This window comes from Vulpes lagopus, chromosome 8, assembly GCF_018345385.1.
Source record: "Vulpes lagopus strain Blue_001 chromosome 8, ASM1834538v1, whole genome shotgun sequence".
NCBI classification, from domain to species: Eukaryota; Metazoa; Chordata; class Mammalia; order Carnivora; family Canidae; genus Vulpes; species Vulpes lagopus.
The window spans coordinates 104087660-104105424 of NC_054831.1; the positions used below are offsets into that span (position 1 = coordinate 104087660).

General features: G+C 40.0%; 1 protein-coding gene across 2 annotated transcripts in view; it reads left to right on the top strand.

Annotated features, from left to right (window-relative positions):
• The first annotated feature begins 2704 nt into the window (after positions 1 to 2704).
• BDP1 (B double prime 1, subunit of RNA polymerase III transcription initiation factor IIIB) overlaps positions 2705 to 17765 on the top strand; it is an 89926-nt gene continuing 74865 nt past the window's right edge. For both annotated transcript variants that reach the window (XM_041766694.1, XM_041766695.1), the window contains exons 1-7: positions 2705 to 3158; positions 6835 to 7111; positions 8892 to 9001; positions 10316 to 10375; positions 12304 to 12432; positions 13587 to 13720; positions 14813 to 14907. In XM_041766694.1, the coding sequence (XP_041622628.1) occupies positions 2947 to 3158; positions 6835 to 7111; positions 8892 to 9001; positions 10316 to 10375; positions 12304 to 12432; positions 13587 to 13720; positions 14813 to 14907 (1017 nt within the window). In that variant the 5' untranslated portion in view covers positions 2705 to 2946. The remainder of the gene's footprint in view (positions 3159 to 6834; positions 7112 to 8891; positions 9002 to 10315; positions 10376 to 12303; positions 12433 to 13586; positions 13721 to 14812; positions 14908 to 17765) is intronic.

A 17765-nucleotide genomic window follows, 5' to 3' on the forward strand; every position in this document is an offset into this window, starting at 1 on the left:
GCCCCGCCTCCCGCGAGCAGGTAGAGCGACTGCGCGTGCGCCGCGGGGAGGCGGGGCAGCCTCCGCCGCGGAGCTGGGGCTGGGACCTGCAGGCTCGCGGCGAGACGAGTCCGCATCCGGGGCGCTCCCTGGAAGGCGGGCCGGGCGTCCGCGGACGTCACCCGCTGCGGGCCGAGCGCTGGTGCCTGGCCAGCCCTCATTTGTTTGCTAACGACAGAAACCACACTAAGTGCAGCTGTATCTAAGGGTTCGACGGCGGACGTTACCTTTCTCTCGAGTATGCCTTGCAGAAGCGGGAAGAGCGGGAAGGGGGCAGGACAGATTGAGGGGGACTCTGCAGCAGGCAGCTGTGTGGCTCTTGACACGTTTTCTTACGCTATTCCTACACCAAGCCTGTAAGGTAGACCTCATTGTTCTCATTTTACGGAGGAGATGGAGACCCTGAGACTAAGAGCGAGCGACCTAACAGGCAGGGACTCGTACAAGGGAGATTCAGATTTACGACGGACTCTTGAATCTGCTCATTTTCCCATTTGATCCCAGGGCCTTTGTCACGGTCGACACGACTTTGGGAGTTTTAGGTTACTGTCTCTGTGCTCGGGCTGTGTGATGGGAAGGGAATGTGGGATTGGAAGAGGAGTGGCAGCGTTCTTGCTTCTGTATGTGGTCTTAATGTCCAGTCTAATTGAGGGTTTTTTTTTTATGGCTGAAAATACACTGCAAGTTGTTAAGGATACAGCTGATGTACACAAGAAAAGTTGGGATTGTCTGCCAGAGAAAACTGAAGACTTTTGAAGTTACTGTGATGCCATTATGAACTTACTCCACAAACTTGGGAGTGTAAGAAATATCTTAGGACTTTATTTTAAAGGATTTTGTTTATTTGAGACAGAGGGTGGGGTGGGTAGAGAGTGAATGTGCAGAGGGAGAAAGGATAGGTGGACTCTAAGCTGAGTGCAGAGCCTCCATTCCGGGCTGGACCTAATGACCCAGAGGCCATGACTGGAACCAAAGTCAAGAGGCTGTCGCTTAACCAACTGAGCCACCCAGGTGTGCCTGACTTTATAGTTCAATAATAAAATGAAATCCGACTTTGTTCCCATCCTGATACTAATGAGAAGTTAAATCTTTGTCATTGTCCACTGCCTTAGGTATAGAATTGTGGGAATGCCCTAGAGTGTCAGGTGAAATCGGAATGTTTGGGGAAAGACAATGCATCATCAGAATATACCGTACAAAGCCCCGTGGTCCTGCCGGTGGCTCCAGGATTCCTGAGACATCTTCAGTAGGGGGTTCCTTTGTCTAGTTGTTGAACTTCTTTAAAAGCATCTGAAGTCCTGTTCACTCCCTCAGGGTACCGGAGGGAGCCCACAGAATCCAGAGACCTCTATTTTCTTTCCAGTCTTAGAGGAATCTCTTCTCTCTCCTATGCTTTCATCCTTGTTATTTAAACTTTGAAAAGCCCTTGTCTCTCTTTCTCCTGTCTTGATGACATAGCAAGGATTAATTAATAAAGGATTAGATTCCTTTGACATTTTGTTATTAACAGGATATTCTTGTAAAATCTTGTCCTTCAAAAAAAACAAAACAAAACTTGTCTTTCCAAGAAAGAAGTCAGACCTGTCTGCTGCAATGAGTCAGGGGATTTATATAGCCGGTTTGAGAACTGGCCCATCCATACTGTGTAAAACCGACCTCATCTACGGCCATTTTTCCTCTCCTTATAGAAACCTTCCCTAACCATCCTACTAAAAGCAAGCCAGCCTTCCCTTAATCTCTGTGATACTATCCTTTACGTTTCTTTCATAGCATTTAATAAATTCTTAAGTTGTCTTGTTCTTTTGTTGTACTCTTTTTCCCTCCCCAACCCAGAACGCCTTGCTTATGGCTCCACTGCCATCTCCCGAAGCAGATTAGGGAATACTTATGTTAATTTACTACATAACTATATACTTTTAGCTATAATAATTTCTGAACAGGTACAGTAAAAAGTAAACAAAGGTACAAAGTGAATGGTCTTCCTCCCACGACGTGTTCCTCTTGGAGGAGGTCACTTACCAGTTCCTTCACACCTGAATTTGTCATCTATGTTCTACTCACTTTAGAATATCTTTTTCTTTTTTTTCGATTTTATTTATTTATTCATGAGAGAGAGAGGCAGAGACACAGGCAGAGGGAGGAGCAGGCTCCATGCAGGGGGCCCCATGCAAGACCCCCCCCCCACTCCAGGATCAGGCCCTGGGCGCAAGGCAGCCCCCCAAGCGTCCCTACTCCGGAGTTTCTAAGTTCTGGGGATGTGCTGGTGAACAGGCGCTACTCTGCCAGACCTTATTTTTGTAAAGTCAAAAAAATTTTTTTACAGTACTCTAACACCTCCCCGCCCCCCGGCGTGGGCCTGAACTCACGACCCCCGGATCAAGAGTCCCACGCTTCTCTGGCTGAGCAGGCGGGCGCCCCCTGATTGCACTGGTCTCCTTACGCTTTGGGCCCAGCGGCTTGCAGGACTCCCTCCCTCTCTGCGCCCCCGCCAATAACTCGCAGGGATTCCTGCGGCGGGGGTGGGACGGAGGGACGCTTCGCCGCGCGGCCCCATTTCCGGTTTGCTGGGGCCCCTGTAGCTTGACAGTTACCATGGCTCCGGGAACCGTGCGTCTGACGTCCTCATGCGGCGCTGGCTGATGGCGTCATCAGTTCCGGCGCCCCCTCGAGGGCGGGGAAGCGAGGTACGGCGGAGACTTAGCTCTCAGTGTGGCAGGGTCATGAAGAAGAGGCGGCGGCGGGAGGAAGGCGGCGGCGGCGGGGGTGCGAAGCTGCGGTAGCTGCCCGCGGGGCTGGTGCGTGGCCGCGTGGAGAGGGCGTAGCTCTTAATCCCTTCCCCGGGCAGCGGCCGGGGCTCGGGGCTGAGAGCGGCCGCGGGGCCGCCTCCCCGGGCCCCCTGGCTCCGCCATGTTCCGCAGGGCACGCCTTAGCGTGAAGCCGAATGTCAGGCCTGCCGCAGGCGCCAGGGCTTCCACCGCCCCCACCGAGCACCGCAGGCCGGAGGCCCCCGGGCCCCAGGCCCCGGCGGCGGTCCCTTCCCCGAAGCCCGCGGAGTCCACGGATGTGCCGGCGGCCGCCTGCGGGGGGAGCGAGCCCCGGGCGGAGGCCCCCCGGAGCAGGTAAGCGCGCGCGGAGGGGCCCACCACGGCGGGGCCGACCCGCGAGAGCCGACCGCAGGCTGCGCGGTGGAGGACTCCGCCGCCGGCACCCGCGCCCGGGAGGCCCTGGGCGCCCGCCGCGAGCTGCAGTTTGTGGCTCCGTCCGCAAGGCGTGGGCTGTGTGGTCGGGAGGGGCCCGCGTCCTCCGCAGCGGTGGGAGATCCGGAGGGGACGACTTGGAAGCTCAAGGTGCCCACACGTGCTGTCGTTCATGGCACGGCCCGGGCGGCCTTCCCGTCGTTTCTCTTCCGCTGGAGTCCTCGGCGAGGAGCTGTAGTTCCAACAAATTTGAAAACACTGATTTCACCCTAAAAGACCAGTGTGACTTCGGTTCTGCTGGTTTGTGGCCGTTGAAGGGAGATGTTCCTTGCTTTTTTTTTTTTTTTAAGATGTTATTTATTTTTTAGTGAGAGACAGGCAGAGGGAGAAGCAGGCTCTCTGAGGGGAGCCCGATGTGGGACTCCATCCCGGGATCCCGGGGTCACGCCCTGGGCCGAAGGCAGGTGCTCAACCGCTGGGCCACCCGGGTGTCCCAGGATATGGATTTTCACTTTTTTTAAAAAAAGATTTTATTTATTTATTCATGAGAGACACACACAGAGAGAGAGGCAGAGACACAGGCAGAGGGAGAAGCAGGCTCCATGCAGGGGGCCTGACGCGGGACTCAGTCCTGGGTCTCCAGCATCAGGCCCTGGGCTCAAGGCAGTGCTAAACCGCTGAGCCACCCGGGCTGCCCTCACCTTTTTTTTTTTTTTTAAATTTTTATTTATTTATGATAGTCACAGAAGGAGAGAGAGAGAGGCAGAGACATAGGCAGAAGCAGGCTCCATGCACCGGGAGCCCGACGTGGGATTCGAACCCGGGTCTCCAGGATCGCGCCATGGGCCAAAGGCAGGCGTCAAATCGCTGCGCCACCCAGGGATCCCTTTTTTTTTTTTCTTTCTTTAAGATTTATTTATTCGGGGATCCCTGGGTGGCTCAGCGGTTTAGCCCCTGCCTTTGGCCCAGGGCGCGATCCTGGAGTCCCGGGATCGAGTCCCTCGTCGGGCTCCTGGCATGGAGCCTGCTTCTCCTTCCTCCTGTGTCTCTGCTTCTCTCTTTCTTTTTTTTTAATTTTTTTTTTTTTTTTTTTTTTAATTTATGATAGTCACACACAGAGAGAGAGAGAGAGGCAGAGACACAGGCAGAGGGAGAAGCAGGCTCCATGCACCGGAAGCCTGATGTGGGATTCGATCCCGGGTCTCCAGGATCGCGCCCTGGGCCAAAGGCAGGCGCCAAACCGCTGCGCCACCCAGGGATCCCTCTTTCTTTATGTCTATCATAAATGAATAAATAAATCCTTAAAAAAATTTATTTATTCATGAGAGACACGGAGAGAGAGGCAGAGACACAGGAGGAGGGAGAAGCAGGCTCCCTACAGGGAGCCCGTCGTGGGTCTCAATCCCGGACTCCGGGGTCACCCCTGGGCTGAAGGCAGGTGCTCAACTGCTGAGCCACCCGGGCTGCCCCTTGTTCCTTGCTTTGGTTTGAGGGCCTGCCCCTTTAGAGTGGCCATGGTTTCTGAAGGGAAAAAACATGTGCCAGGACCACATTTGGATTCAGGGTGTTTTTGTTTTTTCTTTATTTAACCATTTACTAGACGTGACCAGGCAGGATTTATTTACCTGTTAAAATGGAGGTAACATTACCTGCTTTGGAGAGTTGTCGTGGAGTTTTAGGAAAAACCTGACAAGCTGTCTTGTGTAGGACCTTGCAGAATAGTTGTGTACAAAAAATTAATTGTTTAAAGTAAATGTGATGGTAGTGATTAACAAAGTAATTAAAGTTAAGACATGTTGGGCTATTAATAGCCTCTCTTTCTATAATATATATGTGAGGAGAACAATAAAACCTGACCCTATTAAATGACAATGAGATGGTGTAAATTCTCTGTATGCTCTGACAGGAAGGTGAAGATTTTATTCCTTCCTTTTTGTCCAATCTTCCTCTGTTCGCCTAAACTGGTGCTGGGTACGGGGTGTTATTTTGCTAGCTTAGTGATGCTTTAGAGATTTCCAGGTTTCTTACATGAATATTTCTTTCAAAACTTCTAAAAAAGGAAATACAGGTATTAGTCATGTTAATAAAGTTGGCAGAGATCCTGTTAATTACACATTAGTGTGTCATGATTGTAATTTAATGAATTATTGAGGTTCTGTAGTTGAGACATTTGAGGTTGAGGATATTTGGTTTTTGACAGTGGGCATTTATGGAGTACTTTTGATTTTTTTTTTTTTGGTTGTTTAGTATGGTGTTTTGTGTGTGTGTGTGTGTGTGTGTGTGTGTGTGTTTGCAGTTGTAAATGTAAGTGGTAAAAACAGAGTGTAAGTTTTGTCCTTAAAGTTTCAATGAAAAAAAAAAAGTTTCAATGAAATTGAGTGAAATGGCACATGATGCAAGGATCAGGTTATAAAGGCTGAGATAAGAATTTAAATTGGAGATTTCTTTGGGTGCCTGGCTGGTTTAGTAGGAAGAGCATGAGACTCCTGAACTTGGGGTTCTAAGTTTGGGTCCTACATTGAGTGCAGAGATTACGGTGGGGGGGGTGGAGTTTCAAAAGGAAATTTCTTGGAAAGTTTATTCTATAGTTTTAGGCATTTTCCATTGTTATGTAAAACTAATCATAACATGAAAAATGTAGACTGCTTTTAATTCTTATCTAATTATCTCTTTGACTTAATTTGCTTTCAGGCCTTTTTGTTTTCAAAGATTTTATTTATTCATGAGAGAGAGAGAGGGAGAGAGGCAGAGACACAGGTAGAGGGAGAAGCAGGCTCCATGCCGGGAGCCCCACGTGAGACTCCATCCTGGGAGGGTCTCGCCCTGGGCCCAAGGCAGGGTCACGCCCTGGGCCCAAGGCAGGCGCTAAACTGCTGAGCCACCCAGAGATCCCGTTTTCAGGCTATTTTTGAAATATGTATATCCAATCTGAGCTACATACCTAATATGTAATTTGGAGTGACTGAGTATTGTTTTTAAGTGGAGTTTGATAGCAGTGTGAGTAGTTATGCCCAACCAAAGATAAATGATTTCTGCCTCAGACAATGTTTGGCTTGATTAATGTAGCTAAATGTATATTCTCAAATACTGCAGTAGAGATATTTTAGAAGTTTGAAGTTTTGTATATTTGGTTTGACTGATCTCAGGTTGATAGAGTAAAATTTCAGTAATTTAGATCCGTTCAGGGGGATGTCAGTATAAACTTTCTAGAAAAATGATTGTCAGTTATCTCGTGATTCAAAATAGGGTGATTAAGCTTTAATTTGTAACTTGGCCTTTTGTTTTTCTTGAAGGAGTTAACACGAGCATGAAATTACTTATTTCTATTTTATGTTCTATTGCCCTAGGGGACTTGAAGTTCAAAAAAGATTAATAGTCTCTTTTTAGAATTTACATATCTGTTAAAAACATTTACTAAATACAATTTTTATTGCAGTAGTCATTAATCTATTATCTCAAGTCACTGATTTTTTTGATAATGAAATTTTACTGTTTTAGGTTTTCATTTGATTAAAAAAAAGATTTTCATCTTGTTTTTGAAACTAGAATATTAAAGATCCATGGTGCCCTTTTTTTTCTTTTTTTTAAATTTCAACAGTGATGAAAAGACTGACAGTGAGAATTATGTTGAAGAATCCAGTAAATCTTCCTCTACTGTTTCACAGAGAAGAAAGCGAATATCAAGTCCTCCTACTCTGGTTAAGCCTGATGTCAGTGTTCCTTCAGAATCTCATCCCTTATCTACAGTTAATCAAGAAGTTCCACAGCCAAATCCTGTTTTAACAAAAGAGAAACAGCCATGTTCAGACAGATACCGAATTTATAAAGCCCAGAAACTAAGAGAAATGTTAAAAGAAGAATTGAGAAAAGAGAAGGTAAGGGAGAAAAAAAATTACTTTCTTGGCTAGAATTCCGTTTATATGTTCGTCAGGCATGATTTGGAGGAAAAATATCTATAGCATTTAATGGCACGTAATCAATTAATATCTCTTGTTAATTGATTAATAAGCACAATAGACTTAATTTCTCTAGTATGTTAATTTTTATATATTCATCTGTATCTTTATTGTTTTTGGTGAAGGCCACAGATAGAAGTTCTGTACACACAGACACATGGAAAGCATACAAAGCATATTTATAAATTAAGCCTTTAATCTGATTTTTCATGATGTCTAAGTGACACGAGTTATATTAATTTGAATTAAGATAGGTATACTTGAGCAACGTGAATTCATAGTATTTTCTAAGGTGACAATATGGAAATTATAAACGGGAAGAATTTGCATGTATGTGTATAGTAGAGTCCATCTTCTTTTTAACCTTGAGAATGGATTTTTCTGAGAGAACATGGTACCAAGAGTGAAGCATGTAAGTCTACAGTTAAATACTTAGGATTTGAATCTTAGAGTCATCCTGTACTATGTGACCTGTGCATTTAATTAACTTTTTTGTATCTTCATCTGCAAAGTAAGACTGAGGATGGTATGTATCTTATTGGAGGGTTGTAAAGATTAGCTGACTTAATACATGTCAAACATATTTAGACTAGTGTCTGGCAAATAGAATCCAACACATGTCAGCTCTTTATTATAGGATGCCATTTTTATTTTTATTTATTTATTTATTTTTCAAAAGATTTATTTATTTATTTATTTATTCATGAGAAACACACACAGAGAGAGAGGCAGAGACACAGGAAGAGGGAGAAGCAGGCTCCATGCAAGGAGCCCGATGTGGGACTCGATCTCGGGTCTCCAGGATCACACCCCGGGCTGCAGGCGGTGCTAAACCGCTGCGCCACCGGGGCTGTCCTGGATGCCCTTTTTAATTAAGAGGTACTTTGTTATTTAATTCTATCATATTTGTGAAGTAGACGTCACTTTTTACACAGAAATAGCTTCACAGAGGTTATTTGCTTTTTATCAAACATCAAGGGGTTTTGAATGTATAACCTCTAAAATCTAAGTGTTTCAAAATGTTCTATGTTAATACAATATGCTTAGGTAGATTTGTTCTGGGGAATTAAAAAATTAAACATTTCCTTCAAGAATTTTATAAAATTCACAGAAATCCAGTTCATTACAGGGTCAACAAAAGCTATATGTTTATAAATCTTAGTGAACTATTGTAGTTAGAAGACATTAGGGTGATTTTATATAATGAGGGCTTTTTATTTATTTTATTATTATTATTTTTATTATTTTTTTATATAATGAGCTTTTATCCAGTCCTAGACACTTTAGTTTTTAAGGTTTCTTTTCTTTTCTTTTTTTTTTTAAGATTTTATTTTTTTCTTCATGAGAGACACAGAGAGAGAGAGGCAGAGACATAGGCAGAGGGAGAAGCAAGCTCCATGCAGGGAGCCCAATACAGGACTCGATCCCGGGACTCCAGGATCATGCCCTGGCACACAGGCAGGTGCTAAAACACTGAGCCATCCTGGCATCCCCCAGTTTCTAAGGTTTCTTGATGTGCTACAACTTCTTTATATTCAGTTTAGGAAAACTCTTCCTTAAATTAGGAATGATTATGGTAGGAATAACAAATCACTTGGAATGAATGCAATAGTGGGCTATACCTTACATTCTAGTACATGTGAATTTCTTCTATATTTGTAAAATAAAAGTAGGTCTTCATTTGTGTTTGTGTGTCTAGAAGCAATGGAAAAACAAATATGCCATAAATGAAAGTCAGAAGCCACCAGATCGTTCAAAAATGACTATGAGAGATTTCATATATTACCTGCCAGATAACAACCCAATGACGTAAGTAAACTCTACTTGTTTTTCTTTCTTTGAGTGTGTTGTAAGTACCACTTTTAGAGTACAGTTTCCGTGTTTTCTAAAAGTGTGTTGACAAAATTTATAGCACATACCATGTTCTTTTAGGTAGAATTTTTTTCTTAATTTTATTTATTTATTCATGAGAGAGACACAGAGAGAGAGAGAGAGAGGCAGAGAGAGAGAGAGAGAGAGAGAGAGGCAAAGACACAGGCATAGGGAGAAGCAGGCCCCTCTCAGGGAGCCCGATGTGGGACTCAATCCCGGGTCCCTAGGATCATGCCCTGGGCCGAAGGCGGCGCTAAACCGCTGATCCACCCGGGCTGCCCTAGGTAGAATTTTTTAAGAAAGTTTAGTGATATTTCAGGTAACTTCTTTCTTGGGTTGGTATCCATCACCTCTGAGGTTAAAAATAAGTTTCATTATATTTCTAAGCTGTGTAAGACCAACTAAACAACTTTTCTCTAATTGCTATTATGGTTTCCATTCTTTATATACTATATATATAACCCAATTCTAAAGGAATGGTCTAATTTTTATGTCCTATCTCCTAATTATAGTGGCATTTGATTAACAAATTCTCCAAGAAGAAAGCTTTTTTAACTAATCAATTTTAAAGATTTTATTTATTTGACAGTGTGCACACAAACATGGGGAGCGGCAGGCAGAGGGAGGGGAGAAGCGGGTTCAGGGAGCCCAACTTGGGGCCCAATCCCAGGACCTTGGTATTATGAACTGATTTGAAGACAGATGCCCACCTAACTGAGCCACCCAAGGGCCCGGAACAAAGCTTCTTTAGTCAGAGTTAGCCTGGAGAAGCAGATGTCTCATTGTTATGTTTGGTGGTTTTGTAGATGGATGTAGGAATAGTAGCCTGTTTTCACTCTAGCCTTTTTCAGGTTTATCAGGTCTTTGGCCTATTGAAGGAAGGGCCAAACACCTAGGTTTTGAGTTATTTGATGTCTAGGATTTGGGAGACAAGCCCTATAAGTTGCTTTAGGCCTCAGGACCGGGAGAGCCTCCCTTTACTAAAGAGTGGAGAGTAAAAACATTACTTACTTAGGCTGTTGTATATTATTTACACTTGAAGATAAAGGTTTTTGACTAAGAAATTGACTCCTGGACCATCCTGTCATTAATAATGATGTTATGGTGTATCATTTTATAAAAAGTAAGTTAAAATTTCTTTTTCTGCTGCTGGATGGGAATAGGCATGATGTAAATTACCTTAAAATATTTTTTATGTTAAATATTAAATCTTTTACATATTTAAAAATGAATTTTTTTTTTTTTTTTTAGTTCCTCATTGGAGCAAGAAAAGAAAACTGAAAAATCATTGACACCAGTCCAGACAAGAGAGTAAGTGTTTTATCTTACTGTTTTTTTTTTTTTTAATGTTTTTATTTTTTATTTTTTTATTTATGATAGTCACACAGAGAGAGAGAGAGAGACAGGCAGAGACACAGGCAGAGGGAGAAGCAGGCTCCATGCACCGGGAGCCCGACGTGGGATTCGATCCCAGGTCTCCAGGATCGCGCCCTAGGCCAAAGGCAGGTGCCAAACCGCTGCGCCACCCAGGGATCCCTCTTACTGTTTTTTTTAATAAAATCTTTGGTGGGTAGAGTTTTTAAAAAATGAAATCAAATGATATTTTTTGTTACAGTCAAGTTACATGTGCTAGGAATATTTAAATAGAATCACAAGAGTTAATGTGTGATTTAAATCAAGATGAAAGGTCCACACTATTCGTGTATTATATATGGAAATGACCAGTCATATGATTTCAGTTAAAGCGTTTAGTATTAAAAAGGATTTTGTTTTGTTTTAGAATAATACAATGGTACAAAAACCAAAAGGAACAAAAGTAGACCTAGAAAAATCTTCCAACTGTTTTCCTGTCATCTTGTTCTTCTATGGAGGCAACAAATGTTACCAGTTGTTTAATGTATCATTCTTATCCCATTCTGTGTCTATCCAAACAAGCTTCTATATATTTTGCTTTTTCCTTTTCTTTACCTTTCTTTTTATAGTTTGATGCCACTAGAGAATCTATTTTTTTTGTATAAGCTTCTTGTTGCCTTCCACACTGCCCTGTAATGTTAGCTTACCACTAAGAAATGTCTCCAAGAGGCTTCCTAGGAAGTTATTGTAGTTTTGTAATTCAAGATGAAGGATTATGGAAAATTGCCAGAAACATTGGGATTTTTTGGTTGTTACTTCAAAGGTTATTAAGTAATGATTGCTATTTTGCTTAGAACTTATATTGTTTTAAAGCAGAACTCTCAGACTTTAGCAGTTAGTTGCATTTTTATAGATTAATAGGTTATGTTTGCTTCTGTGAAACCCCAAGGAAACCATGTAGTTGAATGGAAGGTAATTGGGAATCAGAGTCATTATTTGGAAAATTGTGTTTAGCTTCTTGGTATGCCTTTACTGTTGTGTAATCTAGAGCAAAGATTATTTATTACTGCAGACCTCAAGTGTGTTTGAAAATACCAATGCCCAAGGGTTGTTATGAAGAGTTAATAAATGATCTGGAAACTAACGCTTTATAACTGTAAGGTTTTTTTTTTTTTTTTTTTTAATTTCCCAATATCTGTTTGGTTTATCTGATACTCTGTTAAGACAGAAAGAATGAGAATTTAGACAGCCTGGGTGGCTCAGCGGTTTAGCACCACCTTCAGTCCAGGGCGTGATCCTGGGGACTAGGGATCGAGTCCCACATTGGGCTCCCTGCATGGAGCTTGTGTGCTTCTTCCTCTGCCTGTGTCTCTGCCTCTCTGTTTCTCTGTCTCTCTCTCTCTCTCTTGCTCTCCCCCTCTGTCTCTCATGAATAAATAAAATTTAAAAAACATTTTAAAAAAATGAAAATTTAATTCTCTATTTCTTTTTCTTTTTCTTTTATTAATTCATGAGAGACACACAGAGTGAGAAAGAGAGAGGCAGAGACAGAAGCAGGCCCCATGCAGGGAACGCAATGCCGGACTCAATCCCAGATCTCCAGGATCACGCCCTGGGCCGAAGGTGGCGCTAAACCGCTGAGCCACCCAGGCTGCTCAATTCTCTATTTTCAAAAGAGAATATAGAGTTCTTAATAAATGCTCCTGGATAGAATTAGAGAAATTCTTCTAGTCCTGTCCTTACCAGGTAGGATCTTTGATTACATTTTAGGGAAAGTTGGAAATAAATAGAATATTGGATTTGAAGTAATTTATTTCACAAGTTCATAGTATTCAGAAAATACTTGTCATGGATATATGAATTAACCTATCTTTTACATGTGGTAGACAAGAAGGTAAGAGTACTCCTGATACTGCAGATAATGAAGTACCAGAAGATGATGTGGATGATGGACCATTGCTGGTTCCTCGAGTAAAAGTGGCAGAAGATGGATCCATTATTTTGGATGAAGAAAGGTAAGTTAAAACAAACAAACACAGATTGTGGTTTCAAACCTGAGAATAAATGTGCTTTGTCTAATCAGAGAGAGTGTTTCCACATCAGTTATTGTTGCTTAGACACTGATGTTTATATTTTTCTAATGGATGTTGTAAATGGAAAAGTGAGTTAGATTCATTTATAATTTTTAGCTGTTTTTATGCTATGTTTTATATGAGAAGACTGTACTTTTGACCTATCATTCATTAACCAACCACCATTGTTTTACTAACTTTACCGATAATTGGGATGAACTACTGAACTAATCATATGCTGGCCTCTGCTGATGGATAGGTATCAAAAATTGACTGAGTCTCAGAGTCAAAATTCATGTTTTCATATTATTAACTAATACCATACTTTGTTGTCTGGAAATAAGTAATGAAAATGCAATGAATCATGGGTTTAATATTCTATAATTTCTGTTATGACAAAGTTTAAATCACCTTGTAGTTTCATTTCTCAGTTACAACATTAAAATTTTCAAATTTGGCATTGTGAAATTTGTTTGTCCAAAGTATGTTTTTTTAAAAAGAAGATTAATCATAAGTAAGTAAATAAAAAAGGGTGATAGAAAGTCGTCTTACAGTTGGTTAAAATATCTTTCTTATAAAAAAAGAAATCTTTTTTATAAATATAAAGTTCTTTGATTAAACATTAATGCAATCCTATTAGTAATTATTTCTGTGTTTTCTCTTGTATTGTGATGATATACTGGTCATTAAATAGTTAAAAACATTTAACTTATTTGTGTGCAGGAACATAGAACATAAATGTCAGGTGCTTATATTCTTAATATTCTTCTGGGTCTAGCATGATATGAAAATATATATTAAATATAGGAGACATGCCCAAGTTAATAAAACAAAAAATTTTTTTGATGGCCCAAAGATAATTTATAAATTTTATATTGCTGTTAAGGATTTTGAGAAAGTGTTAGCATTTATTTTTATTCCTTGGCAATCACTTTTTAGGGGAAAATTAGCGGATTCTTAGAAAATATGCATATCTCATATATATATTATACTTGTGATATGAGTCTGCCATGGTAAATTTCAAAATATAACTATTCGAATATCATTTTTTTTTCTTGTTTTTAGTGCAGAGCTATTTAAAAATGTGTTTCTTTCAGTTTAACTGTAGAAGTTTTAAGGACGAAAGGACCCTGTGTTGTTGAGGAAAATGACCCCATATTTGAGCGTGGTTCTACAACTACATATTCGAGCTTTAGGAAAAACTATTATTCTAAACCATGGTCAAATAAAGGTAACTAATTTCATTTTAAATTGTGTAGGTTATTTATTTGAAATAAAGTGAATTATTTTCTTAAGGTAAATAAAATGCAAGCCATATTATTTTCTCTTTAGGTAATTTTATTGGTACCTTCCAGTGGGAACCCCCTCTCCTAATGCTGTGGAACACTGTATCTCTGGCTTTATCTTAGTACTCTTTTTAAGAATTAGCATTATGGTCATGCTGGAGTATTCCTCTCTGTCAAATCCTTATATAAAAAAAAAATTTTATGGAAAATTAATATTTTTAATTCTCAATAATGTTATACTTTTATGGCATAATAAAAATTTTAAGAATAAAGACCAGGCTGTTAAAAAAGCCTGTACTACCTATTGAATGGTATTGATTATTATTTTTATGGTTTTTATTTATTCGAGGGGGAGAGAGAGAGAGAGAGAGAGAAAGCAAGCAAGCAAGCATGAGTAGGGGAGAGGGTCAGAGGGAGAAGCAGACTCCCTGCTAGCAAAGCCTGATGTAGGGCTCAATCCCAGGACCCTGGGATCGTGACCTGAACCGAAGGAAGATGCTTAACTGACTGAGCCACTCAGGTGCCCCCTGGTATTGCATATTCTTATAAAAATAATTCATTTGGGGGGAAAAACATAACAGAATAATGAGGGCAACAAGAAAGATTCTATGCTTTCTTCCTCTGACTTCCTTGATCCTATTCTGTTTGGGTTTCTTGTGTGTTTTTCTAGCTACTTTTTTACACATACTAATTAGCACTTCTTGGTTGCTTCCATTAAAGCAGTAATATACTGACTGTGACTGACAGTTTTCTTAAGGACACTTTGAGACCAGAAGGCAGAATGTTGTTGTCATCTTTATTTTTTTTTATTCCAGTTGCTTTGGTATGAGCATACAAATTTCTTATATTAATTTCTGTATGAAAATTTAGAAATATTTTAAATTCTTGAAGTTCTTTGCAATAAAATTCACTAAATATTTCCTAAAGACTGTTAAGTACTCATTTATTTTTAACCCAAAATGTATACTTAATCTAAGATTTTTTCCTCTGAAACATTGAGTTTAATTTCATTCTTTGTAAATCTTTTATTTTTACAGAAACGGATATGTTTTTTTTAGCCATCAGCATGGTAGGAACTGACTTTTCTATGATCGGACAGCTTTTTCCTCACAGAGCAAGGATAGAAATTAAGGTAAAGTACACCCATGATATTTGTTGATTGGAAAAGGACCAAAAATTACTAGGTTTTTTTTTTTTTTTTTTACTTTATGTAAACCTCAGTCAATTCTTGTTGTCTACTATGTTTTGGGTAGATCTTTCCCTTTTCATAGCTCAGAAAGTAATGCAGTATTACTCAATTCTAATATGAGTACAGTCTCCTTAGCTTTAGTATATTATTTGTTTTCTTGCCCACTTCTAAAATGGATTTGAGGGAGTACCCCTAAAACCACCAAATATAAGATAAAAGAAGAGCTGAATATTGGAGAGGGAAGATAAATGTACTAGAATTTTTGGGTTAAGGATGGCTTCTGAACACAATGTATTTCTGAATTTCCTAGGAAGGCATGAAGAGAAGTACGCTAAGTTAAATAATTCTTATTATCTCATCTAACCATTGATTTCCTATGCTGCCTTAACTTTTGGACAGTCAGGGACACTATTAACAACAATGATGCAAGTTAGTGCTTTATTATGTCTGAAAGAATGAGCATTCTCTATTTTATTCTTTTGGAGTGCACACTATGTTGCTGTAATGCATTTCTAATTTATGGTGAGATCTTTATTCAACCATGGGTTTTTTGTTTCATTAATTAAAAGAATACTATGAAAGATTTTTTCTTGAACTAGACTAGGTATGGATCCTTTACCTGTGGACCATTGTATAGTGTAATTGTCATTCTGTTTCTGCAAAAGATGAAGAATTGTTTATATTATTTATGTTCTTTTCCTAATGTTGATCTTTATAAAGAGAACAAAATGTTAAACTGTGAAGGCTAGAAATTGATTGTCTAGGGAGCTTTCTGATCTGAGTAATTAATGATAAATTTGTCACTAGACTCTTTTTCTCAAATTATTTAGATTCCTCTCCTAAGGTTGGTGCAGTTCCCACAGGTCTTTGGGCAAAAGTATAGAAGAGTAAAAAGTAAAAATGGACTAGTCAGTTATATTGATTTTCAAATGTTGAACCAAAATTGTATTATTCCTTTGGTATGTTTAATTTTATTGTATTTTCCTGAGGGCTTTTTGCATATTTGTTTATGAGAAATATCTTGTAATTTTGTTTTTTTCAAACATTTTGTCTGTTTACTCCTGAGACACAGAGAGAGAGAGGCAGAGACATAGGCAAAGGGGAAGCAGGCTCGTCACGGGGAGCCTGATGCGGGATTTGATCCCACAACCCTGGGACCGTGGCCTGAGCTGAAGGCAGACGCTCAACCACTGAGCCACCCAGGCATTCCTGTAGTTTTTTTTTAATATCTTTGTCTAAAATGTTTTGGATTATTGTGGGGATAGAAATTGAGTTGGAACATGTTCCCTCTTTTATGTGAACAAATTTAAGATTAGTGGTATTTCTCCTTTAATGTTTGATAGAATTCAACAGTGAAACCATCTGGTCCTGTAATTTTCTTTGCAGGAAGAATTTGATTATACATTCCATTTCTTTAATATCTATAGGTATATTTAGATTTGCAGTTTCTTGTGTCAGTTTTGATGCTAAGCTGCTGAATTTATAGGCATGAAGTTTTCATACTGTTTACTAATAATTTTAATGTTTTCCTCTTTGATTGATAATTGATATTTTCCTTCTCTCTCTCTCTTTTTCCTTTTTCTTGCTAAGGGTATTTTGACTTCCAAAAGTATTTTTAATGAATGACTTTTATTTTTTTAACTCTTTAACATTTCATTTCTTTTATTTACTGTGCCTTTAATTTTCTCTATTTTTCTTCTTAAGATGAAAATTTGGAAAATTGATTTTAACCCCTTTTTCTTTTCTAATTAGACGTACAAAGGTATACATTTTTATCTGAGCACTGCTTTTGTTGCATTTCATAAATTTTGAGGTTTTTTCATTATTAAGTTAAAAGTATTTTCTAGTTTTCTTTGTGATTCCTTTCCTTTTTTTTTTTTTTTTTTTTTTAAGATTTTATTTATTTATTCATGAGAGACACAGAGAGAGAGAGAGGCAGAGACATAGGCAGAGGGAGAAGCAGGCTCCCTCTGGGGAGCCTGATGCGGGACTCAATCCCAGGATCCCAGGATCACGACCTGAGCCAAAGGCAGACACTCAACCACTGAGCCACCCAGGTGCCCCTTCCTTGTGATTTCTTTACATGTCAGTTATTTAGAAGTGTGTTAATTTCCAAATATTTGGGACATTGGTAAATATCTTACTGTTTTCTACCTTAATTCTTTTTTTTTTTTTTTAATTTTTATTTATTTATGATAGTCACAGAGAGAGAGAGAGAGAGGCAGAGACACAGGCAGAGGGAGAAGCAGGCTCCATGCACCAGGAGCCTGACGTGGGATTCGATCCCGGGTCTCCAGGATCGCGCCCTGGGCCAAAGGCAGGCGCCAAACCGCTGCGCCACCCAGGGATCCCTCTACCTTAATTCCATTGTGAGTGTGAAATAAGACGATCTGTAAGATTTCCATTTTCTGAGATTTATTTTAAAATCTTTTATACTTGGTCAGTATTCCTGGTGCACTTTAAATGAGTGTGTCCTCTAGTTGTTGGATGTTTTATCTAGTTCTCTATCAGTTAACTGAGAGAAGAATTGACATCTGCAACCATAATTACAGATTTGTCTGTTTCTGTGTTTATATCTATCCGTTTTTTTTTGTTTTTTTTTTAAGATTTAAAAAAATTTTGAGAGTGAGTGAGCAAGCACGAATGACGGGGAAGGGCAAAGGGCGAGGGAGAAGGAGGCTCTCCAACGCAGGGCTCAATCCCAAAACCCTGAGATCATAACCTGTGCTAATGGCAGATGCTTAACTGACTGAGCCACCCAGGTGACCCTATTTTTCAGTTTTTAATATATATTGAAGTTA